This window comes from Melopsittacus undulatus, chromosome 9, assembly GCF_012275295.1.
Source record: "Melopsittacus undulatus isolate bMelUnd1 chromosome 9, bMelUnd1.mat.Z, whole genome shotgun sequence".
NCBI classification, from domain to species: domain Eukaryota; kingdom Metazoa; phylum Chordata; class Aves; order Psittaciformes; family Psittaculidae; genus Melopsittacus; species Melopsittacus undulatus.
In genome coordinates this window covers 30,835,999-30,851,932 of record NC_047535.1, presented here as the reverse complement: position 1 = coordinate 30,851,932, position 15,934 = coordinate 30,835,999, and the positions used below count along the sequence as shown (strand labels likewise).

The following is a 15,934-nucleotide window of genomic DNA, read 5'->3' as shown; positions in this document are numbered from 1 at the left end:
GCTTTGGCTCTGCTTGAAACTCCCAACACATCCAAACACGGCATGTGGAGGCTTCCCTGTGGCTGGGGCTTGGGGGAGCCTCTTGCAGAGCAGAGAACAGGACCAGCTCCAGGCAATGCGTCCTGACAGCTTAAAGTGGCTTTACACACTGCCAACAGCCGCTTTCCAAAGCTCTCTGCCAGACATATTTCCATTTGAGCTCATGATATAGCGCTTTCTGTTTTAGTTAATTCAAACAAAACCATGGGGTTTGTACCACTCCTCCCTCTTCCCTAGCAGACAAACTTCACAACCAGACTGTGAACTTCACCTGATTTCCTTCAGGGTGTCACGGTGCCAGTTTCAAACAGTGCCTCCTATTCACTAACCGCTTTGGCCTGTATAAATATTTCTTTTTCTTCGATCTGACACAGGTCACTAAATACGTTAGATTTCAAATGTCGCTGCCTTTCAGAAGCAGGCTCCTGTACAAAGGTATCACTGTATGAACCTGCCTGCATAAATCTCTGTTTTGGTCTTGTGCATTGAGGCTGGCAAGCTTGCTCTGACTGGACAAGAAAAGGAAATTAAAAGTGTTTCAGGCACATGCTGATTCTTCCATACTTCATTTTTTGTCCTTCTGAGTGCTTAGCTTTCCATCACTTTAGCAAGTCACTGCAGTGCTTTGCAGTTGTCGATGGACCGTCCATGTGCTTAAAATAACACTGTGCTGTCTGCTCACTTTCTAAAAATCAGGCCACCCTTGTGCAGTCTGCGTTGCTCTTAAAACCTCTGAGTCATAATTAGTGATTAGGAATTCTGCTAATCTCCTGTACAGATGGAGGCCAGTTCAGTCTCAGAGACTGCAAAGAGGATAAAGCTATTGGTGCTAGAATATATTAGCTTAAATACCCTCCCACACACAAATACACATGTACACTTTTCCCTGCTGGTTTATCTGCCATGCATACAAACATACATTGATTTTGTATGTTGGGGAAGGAGAGGTGGGGATAGTGAGGGTCATCAAAATGCTGAGAACAGCCTGAGTGTGCTGGTTTAGCCATTAAAAGCCATCATCAACAGTCCAAGCAACGTCAGATTTAAGACACTGATGTTTCCATGGTTGCTTTTCCACTTGATGTAGAATAGGTGCTGTCCCAGTGATGAGTTCCTGCTTACTACTGGGTGCAAATGTGTGGTGCCAGCAGAGCTGGGAGTGGTGACTGAGAAATTGCTGCACTTAGACCATGTGGCCACTGATAATTATATGCTGTTTTCTGAGCATCCTGGTTTTACCTTTCATTGGATCAGTGGTTTCTGTTAGGTGACGTGGGCTGGGCAGAGCAGAGAAGGCCATGCTTGTTGGTATCTTGTGCAGGTAGGTTGCTGGCTTGTGTACTGTCTGTGTAAGCAAGGGAGGAGAGGGGAGACATCAGGGAATTAAAAATTAATCATTCCACCCCCATTTAGCTGTGTGTCAAAACCCCCAGTACTCCAAACGGAGCACAGACTTCCAAGGAAGTGTGGGAAAACAAACACGTAGTGGGGAAAAAAGGCAGAAGTGCAATAGGAGAGGAAAACAAGTTGTAGATAAGAAAAAAAATAGGAGGGGAACAAGCTTTCCAGGAAGGCAAATAGGTCCCCATCATGCTGAGTGTAGATGTTTGGCTGCTACCAGAGTGGGTGTGTCTGGTTGCCATGGTTGTTTTAGGAGAGTAAATATGGTGGTGTGGATGAAGCCCATCAGGAATCGGGCTGGGCAGGTGCGCTTAGCAGGCATGCAAGCCAGTGTTAGCTAAGCTGTAGTGAAAGTGAGAGTAGTTCCTCTCTAATGTCAAGCACATTGCATCTGTTCACCTTATTCAGAGAGCTGGGTGTCCTGCATTCACTATGGGGTTGTGTGCTCTTTGGCAGCACTGCCAACCCCAGACCTCAGTTCGGAGCTTTTCTGGTGGCCTCTGAATTGCAGAGACTTCTTCCTGCTCAACTCTCACTGCTCAGACAGCTTCCTGCTGCTGGAACCTCTTGTAGATGCACTTGATTTTCTTTAAACTCCAATGTTTCTGGTTTAGAAGTTATCTGTGTCCCAGAGCTGAATCGTACAGCTCAGATCTGTATTTGTTTGGAAGCCCTGGATCCTCCTAGGAGCTGTACTCTTTCCCTCCTCCAGCTATTCTTGTCCCTGTGGTTATCCCAGCAGGGCAGGAGTTGGCACCACCCAGGTAAACCTCCACGTCATTTCTCTCTAAGGAAATATGACTCACTGTCTATTTTCCATCTTATTTTTGGGCTTTGGAGTCTGTGTTTTGGAGACAAATGCAAGTTTGTTGTTCTGAAATACTCCCAAGTGTCTCGACTGCCGCCCCTTAGGTTGCTGGTGCAGTCTGGACCAGCTGGCTGGACCTGACTTGGCACCCTCCTGCTTTATGGCTTTCTCATGAAAGCTGTGATATGGAGCATGATGTGGAGAACTTTTGTATTCTGATGACTGTGAGAGTGTTAGTTCTTACAAAGTAACTTTGGAAAGAAAGCCAACTCAAACTGTTTGTCTGCAGCTATTTAAAAGGTGGATATTTGATCAAAGGTAGTTGCTCTGCCTTAAACAAGGAGGGTGAGGCACCTCTGGCACCTCACTGCATCTGGGTGTCTGGGGTAGCTGGAGTGAGCTGCCCTTTGTAGGTGTCTGGATTGATGGTAATTCATAGAGTAGCTCCTGGTGAGGGAGCAGGGCTGGCTGTGCCCCTTGATTGTGTGGACGAGGCAGCCCAGCTTCTTTTTAACAGTGCTCTGCAGCCTAATGGATCCTGTTACTGACTTCAAACAGTCAGTACACAGCCTCCTGTTTAGAGGAGCTGAGCTGGATCAAGAGGATTTTGTACCTCTGAGAAGCGGGAGCCATGTGTCTGAGGTGTTGCTTTTAAATGTTTCACCCCAAGGTTCTTGCTTCCTGCTCTGATAGAAGCAAGTTAGTTTGTTCCAGGTGTTGAGCTTAATTTTTTCTATTAAAGTAGATCAATAGATTATAAAAAATTGAGGTAGAAAAATCTTCATAGTGTGTCCTCTCTGTGTATAGTGACTGCTCAACTGGGAGCAGAAATAATCAAAGAGCATCCAGCTAAAGGGAATAGGTTGTTCTCGCTCCCATGTGAAGTTATCTTCGTGCATGTTCAGAGTTCATCCCTGCTCTAGTACCATTCTGTGTTTTTTCCCTTGGCCCATATCTTCTCATGTTGGATGCTGTGCTCTTGGGCTGTGTTGTTCCCTTGGCATCGATCTTCCTACCATAATTTATGCAGCCAGAGGATGCAAGTCAGTGGTGTGATTTAAAAGCTTGGGTACCCATATTCCTGTCACATAAAAAGAAATGAATAATGCTGAGCTGTGTGTGTGAAAAGGAGCAAGCTTGTGCTTCAGATTTTGAAGTGACTTCATGTGTAAACTTGAGATTTTGTGCCTCTTGTGTAGCTGCCTGGGGTTACAGCCTCCTGGATTTGGGTGCACAGTTCTCTGGTTTCCTGGTTTGTGTTTTTTTGTCTGTTTTCAGTAAAAGCTGTGTTACGTAGGCATTTGATGCTCTTTTGGAGGAAAGCTCAGTTTTCATGCCTTTGTGTGATACCTGTGCTCTGCCTGACACGGTTACACGGTCAGAGCTGTGTGTGAAGCCTTGTAGGCTGGTGCACTGGCAGGGAAGGAATCCAGGAGCTGAAGTATAATTCAGTGTTTTGCATGCAGAAAAGAGTCTGCAAAGGGAGCAGCAGAACAGCAGGTAGATGCTTTACTCCTGCACATCTAGAGCAGCAAACTGTACTCCTGGAGAGCAACCCTGACCCCAGAACAGATTCAGATTGATGGCCAAGTATGTAAACTGCACTCTCAGTTCCTTCCCTGATGTGCAGTAAGCTGTATCAGAGGCAGCAGACCTGTGCTTTGGAAAGGGATTTGGGAAATCCAGTGAAACACTATAGTGGGGTGTCTGAAACTTTAGCACTGTGCTAGGTTTTAGTAGAAAGCTCCCTTCCATCTCCTGAATGGGGATGTGTGGGGGGGAGAGGCCAGTGAACGATGGCAGCTCCCAGCAAGCACAGAGCTGTTGGCACTGGGGTCCTCAGCTGGCTCCTGTGGCTCGAGGACCTGTGGTCCCACAGTGAAGTGTCACGCTGCCCTGGGGCTGGCTGCCTGTGCTGTGCCTTTGGTTGGTGACTGTTGGTTCTTACTTGGATCTGTTTAATGATAAAAGGGTTAATATTACAAACAACAAGAAACCCCAAACCAATTGTAATGCTTTCCCAGCTCGCCTCCTTTTTTAACAATCACGTTTCAACCTCTTGTGTCCCCTGACTCACTCTGGAAAGGCTTTTGTTTCTGAATCTGTAATCAAAGCACCAATGCGAAGGTCACTTCCTTGAGATTATATAGCCACGGAAGAAGTCCGGAATCGTGTCTCCCTTCTTCCCTCAGCTAGAACGTACAGAAAACATGAAGGCTTAGCAGATGCATGCTGTTGAGTAGTTCTTGGGCTTCTCCAGTCCTTTTGCACCAGCAGGGCTTGTGACTTGGAGGTAAGAGGCTATAATTTAACATCTCATGCTTAGCAGCAGCAGATAATGTTGTTCAGTGCTTTACATTGTGTCCTGACTTAAACATCATGCAGAGCTTGGAGCTGTGAGCGCAGGAGAGCAGCACGGAGCAGTGAGTTTGCTTTGTAGGGGACTGTGGTAAGTGCTGGCTGGAACCTTTTTACTTGCTCTTTTCTTTGCTCTGCAAGCTCAGTCCATAAAAATTTCTTTGCATCTTTTTGCACTCCATTATGGAGATAAGGGGCTGTTTGTTTACTCCCAGCATTTCCAGCTGCTTTTTCCTGCTTTTGTTGGAAGTGCTGCCTTGGCTGCTTTAGGAAAATGCTAATTCCAAGCTTGACTCTTGTAACTGTGCAGCTGGGGAGTGGGTCTGTAAGTTTTGGTCATAGCAAAACCAACATTTTGGGAGATTACCCTCACAGGCTGCTCTGAGATATGATTTAAGCTGAACAAAGCACAGATTCATAAGTCCTGCAAAAAGGCATCCAGTGCCTGGTACAGTAGCTCCTTTCAGTGTGTAACTATTAAATGTCTCATCAGTAAGATCCCCACCCCTCTTGCTTCTAAAAACACCCCCTCATGAAGAGATCGGCACTGGGGATGCAGTACATGGAGCTCGGTAACGGCTGCCGAGAAAAAGCCTTTGATGCCAAGTGCTTGTTTTGCTTTAAACATGGTGTGGGGAGCAGTCCAAGTGTCAGAGCCTGAGTGCCTGGCAGGGTGCTGGTGGCAGGATGCATGCCATGCCTGCTGCAGCCAATACCCCTGCTTTGACTCCTCACAGGGAGCCTTGCATTTCAGGCTTTCCTTGGTTTATTTCCTTGCTCTTTGCATGTATGTGAAGAGTTACAGGTTTAAAGGCAGTTCAGATGGACTTGTGATACAGCCTTATGTTCTTTTCCATTGCCTGCTTACCTAATGTCTGTTGAAGGCTGGCGTCTGTGTTTCCTGAGGGGCAGCTGCCAAGCATGAGAATGGCTGGAAAAGTACAGGGAGAGGATGGAGGCAGGATGGGGGATGAACCGGGTGCAAGGACTGTGATAGGGCAGGAGGGGCTAAGATGCAGGATGCCCTCATAGGATGTGGTGCTGCCTGGAAAGCATTCATGATCAAGGCTTGATCTGTCTGTGTCTTGTGTCTCAGTAGCTTTGCCTCAAAAACCCAAACCAGGTGCGAGCATAGGGATGGTTGAGAAGTAAGAAAGGCATTTGGGGGGGACGGAGAAGAAGCCTGTGAGAAGCCATCAAAGCGAGGGGGAGAGCTTTAGGGCTGGGGAGAGGCAAAAAAGGATTTAGAACAGGGCTACAGGTCTCTGGGGATGGCAGACTCTTTCCTAATGGGATTTTCTTGGTCTTATGTAACTATTCCCATAACTGGGAAAGCTGAGTTTGTTTCAGGTGGGTCAGAGATAGCTTCTGGAGTGGGGTAAAACACAGGGGAAGTTACCAGAAGCTGTGCACAGAATATTTCCTGAGGCTCGTGTTGTAGAGACTGAAGTAAATAAGCAGGAGCTTAACTGATTTGCCTGCAACCTCCTGGTCGAGGAATGAAGGTCAGAACAAGTCATAGGAGGGCAGGCGTCTGGTCCTGCCCTAAGGTGGGTACTGCTCATTCAAGGGCGGAGGATGCTGCTGCCTTGAAGCAGTGCCCTTTCCAGGGCCAGCTCCACATTTGCCCCATTGGATAGCATCTGATTGCACAGGATCTTTTTTTTCCACTGAACTCCCAGGAGGTTACACTGAAACAAAGCATTATGATGGGCTTGTGTGTGGTAATAACCTGACTGCAGTGTCTCAGCACCGCTGGTGATAAGCACGTTTCTACCAGACACTAACTTATTAGCTGTGTTCTGCCAAGGAAAGCAGATGTTGGATGAAGTATTTCATTGACTTGATATTTGTGGCAGATCTGCACTGTTTGTTTCCTATTAATTTTCCTGATATTTTAGGATTAGCTGTATAGTTGCCTGTCGTTTTCTTGCTGATATTTTAAACACATTGCAAAGTTGTAGGGATGGTAACATCAGCACTCATGGAATGTCATGACCTGTTCAAGAAACACCTCAGTTTTGGGCTTGAGACAGCTTTAATGAAAGAAGAATATTGATGCAACAAGGGGGCTGCTCCTTCAAGAAGATGGTTAACCTCTACCCCTATGTCAAAGGAACTTGCAGCACTGATAACACTGTTGGCAATGTCCTGTGGCACATGGCAGTGTCAGAGAAGATGAAACACTATCTGGTTGCTGCTTGTCAGCTGAAAATTATGGGGCAAACTGAGCCAGTAAAGGCTCTTCTGCAGCAGTTTGCTCCTCTGCTTTGTGCTGTGGGAAGTGATGCTGCCTGTGCACTTGTAGCATCCTCATCCTCATGCTGCAGCTCAGGTCATGGGGTGAACAACCCCTGCATGGGAGGAGCGGCAGCAAAGGCAGCCACACTGCAGAATTTCCCTGTGAGGAGAAGAGAGGTAGGTTTTACACTGCATGCTGCTGTAGAGACCAAGAAGCAGCAACTCTCCTGTTTATATTTTGCTCTCGGCAAAGGGTTTATCTCCTGGCTGAGATACTGTCTGTATAATTCTGAGGAAGACTGGATTAATTTGTTGCCTGGATTTTCATTTATCACTGTTCTTTGCTTTTGCCTTTTATTGCAGTGTGCTCCTCGTTATTTTTGCACATTGCATTTGAGCATTTCAAGGGAGGAGGATGAGATTTAGAGCCCCACAACCTGCTCCAGTGCAGGAGATCTTTCTGATGGCCACAAGAGGCTGTGCCTGTTGTCCTGGACAATTCAGCAAGCCATCAATAAAGCAAGTGAAAGAGTCCTTTAGATTTGCCATCCTCTGCAATGAGAAATAGTGGAATAAATGGGAAAAGTGAGAATCTCATGGGAAGTGTGTTGGCACTGGGCCCTGAAAAGCCACAGTGCCTGCAGTGAGGGGGAGCACTTGGGCTGTTGCTTTGCCAGACTTTTACTGGCTCAGCTGGTGGGGCCTACATGAAAGTTAGTTGATGCTCTGCAGGAGCCAGTTTTTCATTGTATCTTCAGCTTGTGTGGCTATTTTAGGAAGGTGCCATGCACCCCAGAGAGCCTCTCAGCCCCTTGTTCCAGGCACTCTGTTTTATCTCTAACTCTTTGCCAAAACTTCAGCAGGGCCAACATTTCCATGGAAAGCATCAAAGGGGTATTCATACCAGCTTGCACATAAGTGGGTTTTCTCCCACCTGTGTCATCTTAAAACACTGGTTTTGTGCATGTTGTATTCAGTCAGGCCTTCAGGTGTCCATCCCTGCCTGGCTGGTCCTAAGACAAGAAGCACAGGGACACATGGAGGTTAGGAATCACTTGTACAGTCCCTGCAAGTGCTGTGGGTAAAGAGCCCATGAGTTTTGGGATGGGAGTGTGCAGAGCCAGCGTGGGCTCTGCAGCCCCTGGGAAGGACAAAGTGGTACTTGGAAGTCACCCTTGTGAGGCGAGATGTGTTCTACAAGGCATCTTACCTAAGGGTGAAAGATGAAGCCAGCCACATCAGTGCATTGCTGGCTATTTAACATTATGCAGATACTCGCTTCTGTTAAGTTTAATAGCAAGATAATAAATGATTTAAGGCAAAATCCTGGCCCTATTAAAGTTAATGGCAAAATTAATTGACTACATTGAAGCCAAGACTTCGGCCGAAGGTTTCTTTGTCTTGCACACAGGCTCACAAGAAGTGTGCATCAAAATGTTTTTGGAGACCTGTGTGGGTCAATTACAAAGTTTCCATAGAAATGCTGGTGTAAAACCAAACTCCTGTTTGTTATTTTCCTGCTTCAAGCTTTTTCTTCCTTAAAGCTTTGAGCAGCTCAGAGTGCTGGCACATGATGGAGCTTTGCTCTCCCAACAGACACACCAGGAAACTCTGAGGTCATTTAAACCTTTATAACTTTTTCCCTCTTCCTCTCAGCTGCATGCAGGCCCCTTCCTTCCAGGACAGGCAAAAGCTTTTATTTTCCTGACATGTGCCTGGTTAGGGCAGCTCCATATTACAATACATTCTTGCATCTTATTTTATACTTTTATCAGGCTGTGCACGTTTACAGGCCAGACGTAAGCTGCCCCTTTGTATCAGTCAGTGAAGCAGTGATGATCTAAGGCAGCTCAGTATCTGATCCTAAATGCCTTCAGGACCAAAGGAAAAATAACCTGAGCCCTGATTAAAATTTGAGGTCAGCGTAGGGGCTTCAGTATTAAGCTTTGAAATCGCTCACAGGCTTATGAGTTACGGAAGGGAGGTTTAGGGAAGAAAAAAACCCAAACCCTTCCAGGAAATTATTGGTGATGCTTTATAGCTGGTTAACTGCAGCTCAGGTGGGGGTTTGAGATGAAACTCTTTTAGGTGCAAGGCTGTTTCTCTAGGCTCATACACCTGCAAAGCAGTGCTGCTGCCTTGGAGTCACCAGTCAAAAGCAGGATAGCAGGATTTTGGGAACCCTATCCCACATGCTTTGTGAGGATGAGTTGGTGTGGCACAGGGACAGCACTTTCTCACAGACCATGTGCCACTTGTGAGTGGGAATATTACTCTTTTTGGTTATCTGTATGAATTTCTTCAGCATTCTGACTGCTTGAGCCATTGTGGAGTGATGTGCCTGTTTCAGGAATAAAGGAGCCAGTTCTCACAATCCCTCTGCTAATGGTGCACTGCAGTCCAATTTCTCACTTTTAGAGCTGCAGGTTTCAGGCTTTGTGTGCTGGCCATTTATTTAGTGAAAATGGTTCTTCCTCTCTCATCACTGGATGCACTAGTGCAAGTTTCTTTTCTGTCTGTAAAATATCTTTGGAGCTTACTCACCTGCCAGAGAAGTTTAGTTTCACATGGATACCCTGCAACGGGCTTACTGAAATAATGTGCATGGTTCTGTGCATCTGGACTGCATTCCCGGTGTCACGCTTGGTGTTGTCCAGACAGAGCCCCTGCAGGTGCTCACTAACACTCGTGCCTGAACAAAGAGTTTATCTTAAGAGGAAGGAGAGAGGAGACTTGTGAGAGGAGGTTTGCTGCTTCCAAAAGATTTCTTGTGAAGTCTTCTGAGCATTAAAGATGTGGAGCCTTGCTGGATGTGCAGTGATTTTAAAGCTTCCAGCACTGCATGTTTATGTGGGTGCAGGACCTGGTACAGCATCCTCTGGTCAGGAAGGCTATGCATATGGGATGCTGATCCCCAGATCATGGCATGTCCCAGATGGGAGCAGCTGGGATGCCTGTGCAGACCTCTGAGCACTTCCATGGTAGAAACAGCTCCTAGTTTTGTCTCAAGTAGTGCAGCTTATGTACAATCCTCTCTTCTTCGGCCACGGCATTGTTAGGGTTTCGGGCTGTTTTGGCTTTCCCCAGCTGTGAAGAGTCCAGACCTTTTCATAACAGAAAAAGGCTTAAAAATAGAAGTTAGTGACAGATAAAGCCAGCAATGCCAAGTGATTTGCCCAGTTCTAGGAGGTGAAATCTGGTCTCAAGGGAGTGCATCACATTCAGGTTTGCTCTGATCCGAACCCTTCATGATTTCCCATTCTGAAGCTACACATCAGTAGATAGGTTATTCTGACAGCTTTTGGGTTTTGGCTGAAGTTTTTTTGAGGTTTCCTGTTTACACCCTGATTTTTTTTTTCTTTCTCTGTTTTTTTTCCTAACTGGATGACACACATGGATGTCTAAATATACTGCACGTAACAACCAGCTCCAAAAGGGAGGATGTTTCTGCTCAAGAGCAATAGTATAAATATCCTGCATATGGGTTTTTTTCCCAAATAAACATTCAGGCTCAGGATATCACAGGGAATCAGTTTAAGTAGCCAAGAAGTAGGTTTTTTTTCTTTCTGCCTTGTTTTTTTTTTTTTTAAAGGACTGATGTTTTGGAAAATCTGCCTCAGTGCTTTTAGGTGGAGAATTTGTCTTAATTTTTGTGTCAGAAGCAAGATGGAGGAAAAATGTGATTTTTCAGCTATATGAAACCTTTCTGAATATGTTAACCTGCTCTGTAAAACCACAGCATCACCCTATGCTTTAATTTCGACACATGAATATTCTGGGAATTGTGTTTCTTCTCCTTGATCTGCCTTTTTTTTTTCCTGAAGATCTGGATAAATCAGTTTCTTGCTAAAAGCAAGCTATGAGAGATGCAGTGTTTTAATATCACTGCACTTCTGCATCAGACAGCGCTTGTCTCCTTTTCATTCCTCTCCATTTTCAAATTTTTATTGCTTATTGTATGCAGAACATAAAAGTGACTTTGGGAAACAATAAGCATCCCAGTATCTCAGTATGGTTTTGCCAAAAATGGGGCCATGACTTGCATCACTCTGCTAATTTCCTGTTGGGAATGAGATACAGGAATAGTTCATGAATTTTATGATGCTACTTCTTTTGCTGGATAATAGCTTTAAATATTAGCAGCCTTTTAAAAATAGCTGCTCAAAGGACCAACTTGGTGGCATGTTGCAAAAATATAACGAAATTGTTCATTTGTGCAGACAATGCAAAATCAATGAGAATAAGCTGGAAAACACAGATGTGTGTATATATATCTCAAGACTGCTCACGCCACCTCTTAACTGAGCCAGGCAGCTGTGCTCATCTTGTGATGGATTGGTCCAAGTACATAGAAAATCAATTATATTGTTCAGATTAGCAAGGCGTACTGAATTAAAGATGAAAGAAAATGTATCTGCAAGGGGCCCACAGGGTGTTGAGTCTTTGGGAAGCCCAACAGCCTGAGAGCTGGGGAGCCAAGTGCAAATCCCTTTCCCAAGCCCAAGAAAACAGGCCCATGAGCGGATGTGCTGTGGGGAATGAAATCACACTGGTGTCAAGTCCTTTGCTGCTTTGACTCCAGGAACTCAGGGTCTCTGGTCACTGGGCTGGAGGCACTCTTCCATGGCCAAAACCCTTCATGCATCCAGTGATACGTGTCCCTGTCCGTGGCAGGGGGTTGGAACTAGATGATCTTAAGGTCTTTTCCAGCCCTGACTATTCTGTGATTCTATGCCATGGTGGTGAAGTCCTCTGTATGAGGCTCTCCAGCTTTTCTTCAAGCAAGAGGAGAGGACCAGACCATTGAGACCTGTGCTGGAGCATGTGGCAGTGCTGCACCATAGACATGTCATACCTCTTCATCACTGCACTGGGACAATATGGGGCTAGTGGAAGGTGTTTGATGCTCCAAAGCTTGTGAGGTGGTCTTGTAGCTTCAATAGCTTCTGAAGCTTTCAGTTCTGCCCCTTGTGCAAGTGAGGCTTGCAAAATGTGAGTTCTATCTTGTATATAGGAGCCCTGCCTGCCCAGGGGGGCAGCTCCATGTGAGGAGAGTTGCCTCCTGGAGATGAACTCTCTGGTGGGCGGCATTCCTGATGCAGGCTGGGCTTGAGTTGCTCTGTGATAGTAACTGAGAGTGATTTACTTGGGTGTTTGTAAGTACAGAGTAAGCCAAGTGAAGTGCTCTTTGCCCCATCAGGAATGGGGTGGGGATACTTGGAGTGAGCTCTTGCACAGCTGTGGGGTCCAGGGTGCTGGTTGCTGAAGCCTCAGGTCTGCAAGAGGACTGCTGTACTTAGCACCACTTTGTTTAGGGTTTGGAGCCTGCAGATGCAAATCTGGTTGTCACCCTGGAAGATTTGTGTTCCCTGACCAGGCTGTGGTGCCACACAGTGAGTATCCTTCTCCCACATGGAGAAGGCACTTAGGAAGGATGTAGCTCTCAGGGATGTGTGCATGGGCTGGGGGGGGGGGGGGGGGGGGGGGGGGGGGGGGGTAAAGGGGTGCAAATGTGAATGGTTCCAGAGCCTGTCTTCCTTGAGCTACAGCCCTGGACACTGCTGTCATGTCCCACTATGTGCAGAGCGTTCCTGGGGTGACACAAGCCCATGGCTGCATAGAGCTCTGAGGATACTGGGAGCTGACAGATTTGTCACAGGAATGGCATTTCATGGTGCTTTGTCACCCAGCACCCTGGCATCTTCTGCAACTTCTTGACTGAGCTTTCCAGTACTCTGGGAGGCATCTGTATGACTTGTAATGAGATGCCAGGAGATGCAGGTACTAAATGTTATCTGTATCTATATCTGTAAATCAGGCTTAAAAGCTGTATCCTTATGTTTTCTCATCAATAAAATTAGGGATAATTATATCTTGCCTATCTTCAGAGGTGTCATGCGATTTAATTACTTTTAAGGTGCTCTACAATTACCTTGGACAGCTGAATAGAAGCACAGATTATAGTTGGTACTTCTTTTATGTTTTAATCTTCGCAGCCAACCTTCCTTTCTGCTCAGCACAAGTCTTTGTGGATGTGTTTGCTATAATAGAAACCTTTTTAACTTAACAACAGATAACTGAGGCAATTAAAACAGTCAGAAGTGATTAATGTGATTTCGCTGGGTGAAAGCTAAAGCAGCTAGCAATTAAATAATGGCAACCCCTGTGCTATCTCAGAGCAACAGATGGGGAATGATTTAAAGACACTATTGGATCAGACACATCGCACCAGGGGCAGATTGGTACCAGTATGTCAGAGCCAGAAATATGCACTACCTTGAAGGGTGCGCTGATGAAATGATTAATAGATGGTAACATGTGACTTGGTTATGAATGTGTGATGGCTCTCAGGGACAAATGGCCCTGTGATGGGATTGTAATGGATTTAAGGGCTCTAGGCAGCGTGTTCTATGAGAAGATAAATCACAGGGAGCACACTTGAAGCCAGGATTGTGATGGCATAGCTTTGCTTCCAAAATCCTAAGGATAAAGTACTGGAAATACTGTCTTGCTGGGAGCACAGGGCATGGGGCTGGTGCAGGTCTGGGATGATGCATCTGTAGCGTACAGCACCAAGGGGTGCAGCCATGGCTTGCACAGAGGATGTTCCTGTCACCTCTGTGACGGTGCATCCTTTGCTGTGCACCCCTGCCTGCAGGACAGGTCGCTCTTCATCTGGCACTTCTGTCCAGATTTATGTTCATAGAAATGAAAAGGAAGGGATTTCTTCCAGCTAGACTCACTCTGTAAACACTCCTTTCACCAGTACTGCTGTTTTGGTGAGTGATGTGATGATACTTGTTTAGTAGTGCTCTTAGCTGCCAGTGCTGCAGATGCTGTAGCCCTGTTTTCCCAGACACTAGGCAGAGTTGTTCCAGCAGTCGCTCATCTCTGACCTGTTTGCAGAGCTCCTCAGGAGGGGACTCCCTCTTGGCTTTTGGTTGAAATCAGCTCAATTAGTTGAAACAATAAAGCTTTGTTAATTTCCTTCTTACGGCTGAGTGCTGACAGAAGAGGCTGTGTCTGGGCAACCCTTGCTGTGCGAACAGCCACGTGTTGAAATGAGGGTAGCACTAGGGTTGGTGAGAGGTCTCCTTTCAGTTATACTGCAACCTTATACAAATTGTACTTACTTTAAAGCCTCTATAATGTTTGGATGTGCTGCATCCTGGGGCAGGAGGTGATGAGGGGGTGCTGGTGGCAGTAGAGCTCAGCCCTATCTTTGTCCCCATCCCTGCGGAGCCAGAGGGATGTGAAAGGAGAAACCACTGTGTTGCTGTTTAATCCCTGTGGGACCCCCTATCTAAGCAAACCACTCTCAGTCTCTCCTCACAGCTGAGGATTTATAGTCAGTGGGAAGCTTGTGCTGTCAGGAAATAAGTTACTCTGAGGCTGGGAGAATAAATATAAAAGCCAGGTTTCCTTCCCCAGCTCCTGCCTGGAGAGTGTTGCAAAGCCGGTCCTTGAGGAAGCTGCTGAGAGGCTCAGAATTAGAACAGATTTTAAATAATATAAAAGCTTTCATGGAAATATATTAGATTTCAAAAGGCAAGAACTAAAAGGGTATAATGTGCTTTTTTAATGTGCTGTGTTTCTGAATTGCTCACTTTTTAAAGAGGAAGACACTTTGTTTGCAAGAGATAAATGTGACATGTGATAGGTAGTCCAGATATAACATCACAGGTTGCAAAGCTTAATCATTCAGTTCAGGCACCTATATAAAAGAATCCTATAGAGGCAATGGCTTCTAATTGTTGCGAGAAACTGTCCAAGGAAAAACAATGTGGTGGCAGGCACTCCATCTAGAGGGGAGAATGGACCAAACCTTAGGCTGACCCATCGCAGGGAGGGCTGGATAGATGGGTTCCTGGTCATGTCTGCTCCTCACTGGAGCAAAAGGCCATTGCTGCTGCCTGTGGCTATGGTATTAGCCAGGCTAGTCCATCCTCAAGTTAAATTCTCCCAGCATTAATGTTGGTTTTGTCCGATCCCGAATGCTGCTAAGCACACTTAGTTTCAGCTTGAAGCTGATGGAAGCTGAGTGCTCAGGCAGCTCCCCAGAGTGAGTCCTTGGAGAAGGATGCTCAGGTACAAAGTCAGTTCACTTACTGGTACAGATTAAACACTTGCTCCATGTTGTCCTTGCCCTTGAGACTCATATAGTCCAGTGCACACTAAGAAAGCTACGTATCGCACTCTTCCTCATGGGCTGTGTTGCTGTCTTTGCAGATGACAGAGGGCCGGCACTGCCAGGTGCATCTCCTCGATGACAGGAACTTGGAGCTTCTGGTCCAGGTACAGACCTTTCTCTTTTAGGGCACTGGTAGCACAGTGCCAGATTTCTCTGCTTGTTTTCTTTAGCAGTGCTACTGGGGGCTCATGTGAAAGTGATGCTTGAAGTATCTCTTACTAGAGCAGCTCATAGAAATGGAATAAACAGGTCTGCTTTCAGATGCCATCAGTTCTGCAATCAGTTTTCCAGCTGCTTTGGCCAAGAATTCATCAAGTGTATTAAAAATACCCCCTGTGGTAGTGGTGGTTTGGTAATTTAGAAGAGAAGTCTGTTTTCTGAGGGATGTGTTTATTCCCTTAGCAGAACGCAAGGCACGAGATCCTGTAGTACATGATATTCTCTTAATTGACAAATTCCCCCCTGCTGTAAGTGCAGGAAAGCCTGAGCTGATGCCTTTCTCCCTCAGAAAGAGGAAAGCAGCGGTCAGTCCATGCACTTCAGCTTGATGTCGTGGGTTAAGTACATAATTGCTTCTCTGTGCTCCATAGAGACACTGAATCCAACGGCCTTAAATCTGATGGAGCCACTTCTGTATTGAGTTGCACAACAGGGTTTTAAGTTGTCCATGGGTACTTAAATGTCAGTATTTTCAGAGAAAAATTTTATTACACACAAAAAGCCTGGACTGAAATTAATTATATCATTTTTATTCTTTCAATAGCCCAAACTTTTGTCTCGGGAGTTACTGGATCTGGTGGCCTCACACTTCAACCTGAAAGAAAAGGAGTATTTTGGCATAACATTTATAGATGATACGTAAGTATGTTAGTTATAAGCAAGAATGTTAGTAAGTA

The 15,934-nt window shown here is 45.8% G+C and overlaps 1 protein-coding gene across 4 annotated transcripts in view; it reads left to right on the top strand.

Annotated features, from left to right (window-relative positions):
- FRMD4B (FERM domain containing 4B) overlaps positions 1 to 15,934 on the top strand; it is a 123,342-nt gene that overhangs the window by 45,462 nt on the left and 61,946 nt on the right. For 3 of the 4 annotated variants that reach the window (XM_034066145.1, XM_034066144.1, XM_031049250.2), the window contains exons 2-3: positions 15,077 to 15,142; positions 15,802 to 15,896. In XM_034066145.1, the coding sequence (XP_033922036.1) occupies positions 15,077 to 15,142; positions 15,802 to 15,896 (161 nt within the window). Of the gene's footprint in view, positions 1 to 4,523; positions 4,542 to 15,076; positions 15,143 to 15,801; positions 15,897 to 15,934 lie in introns of those variants that run through there. The other variant, XM_034066146.1, reaches the window with a different exon arrangement.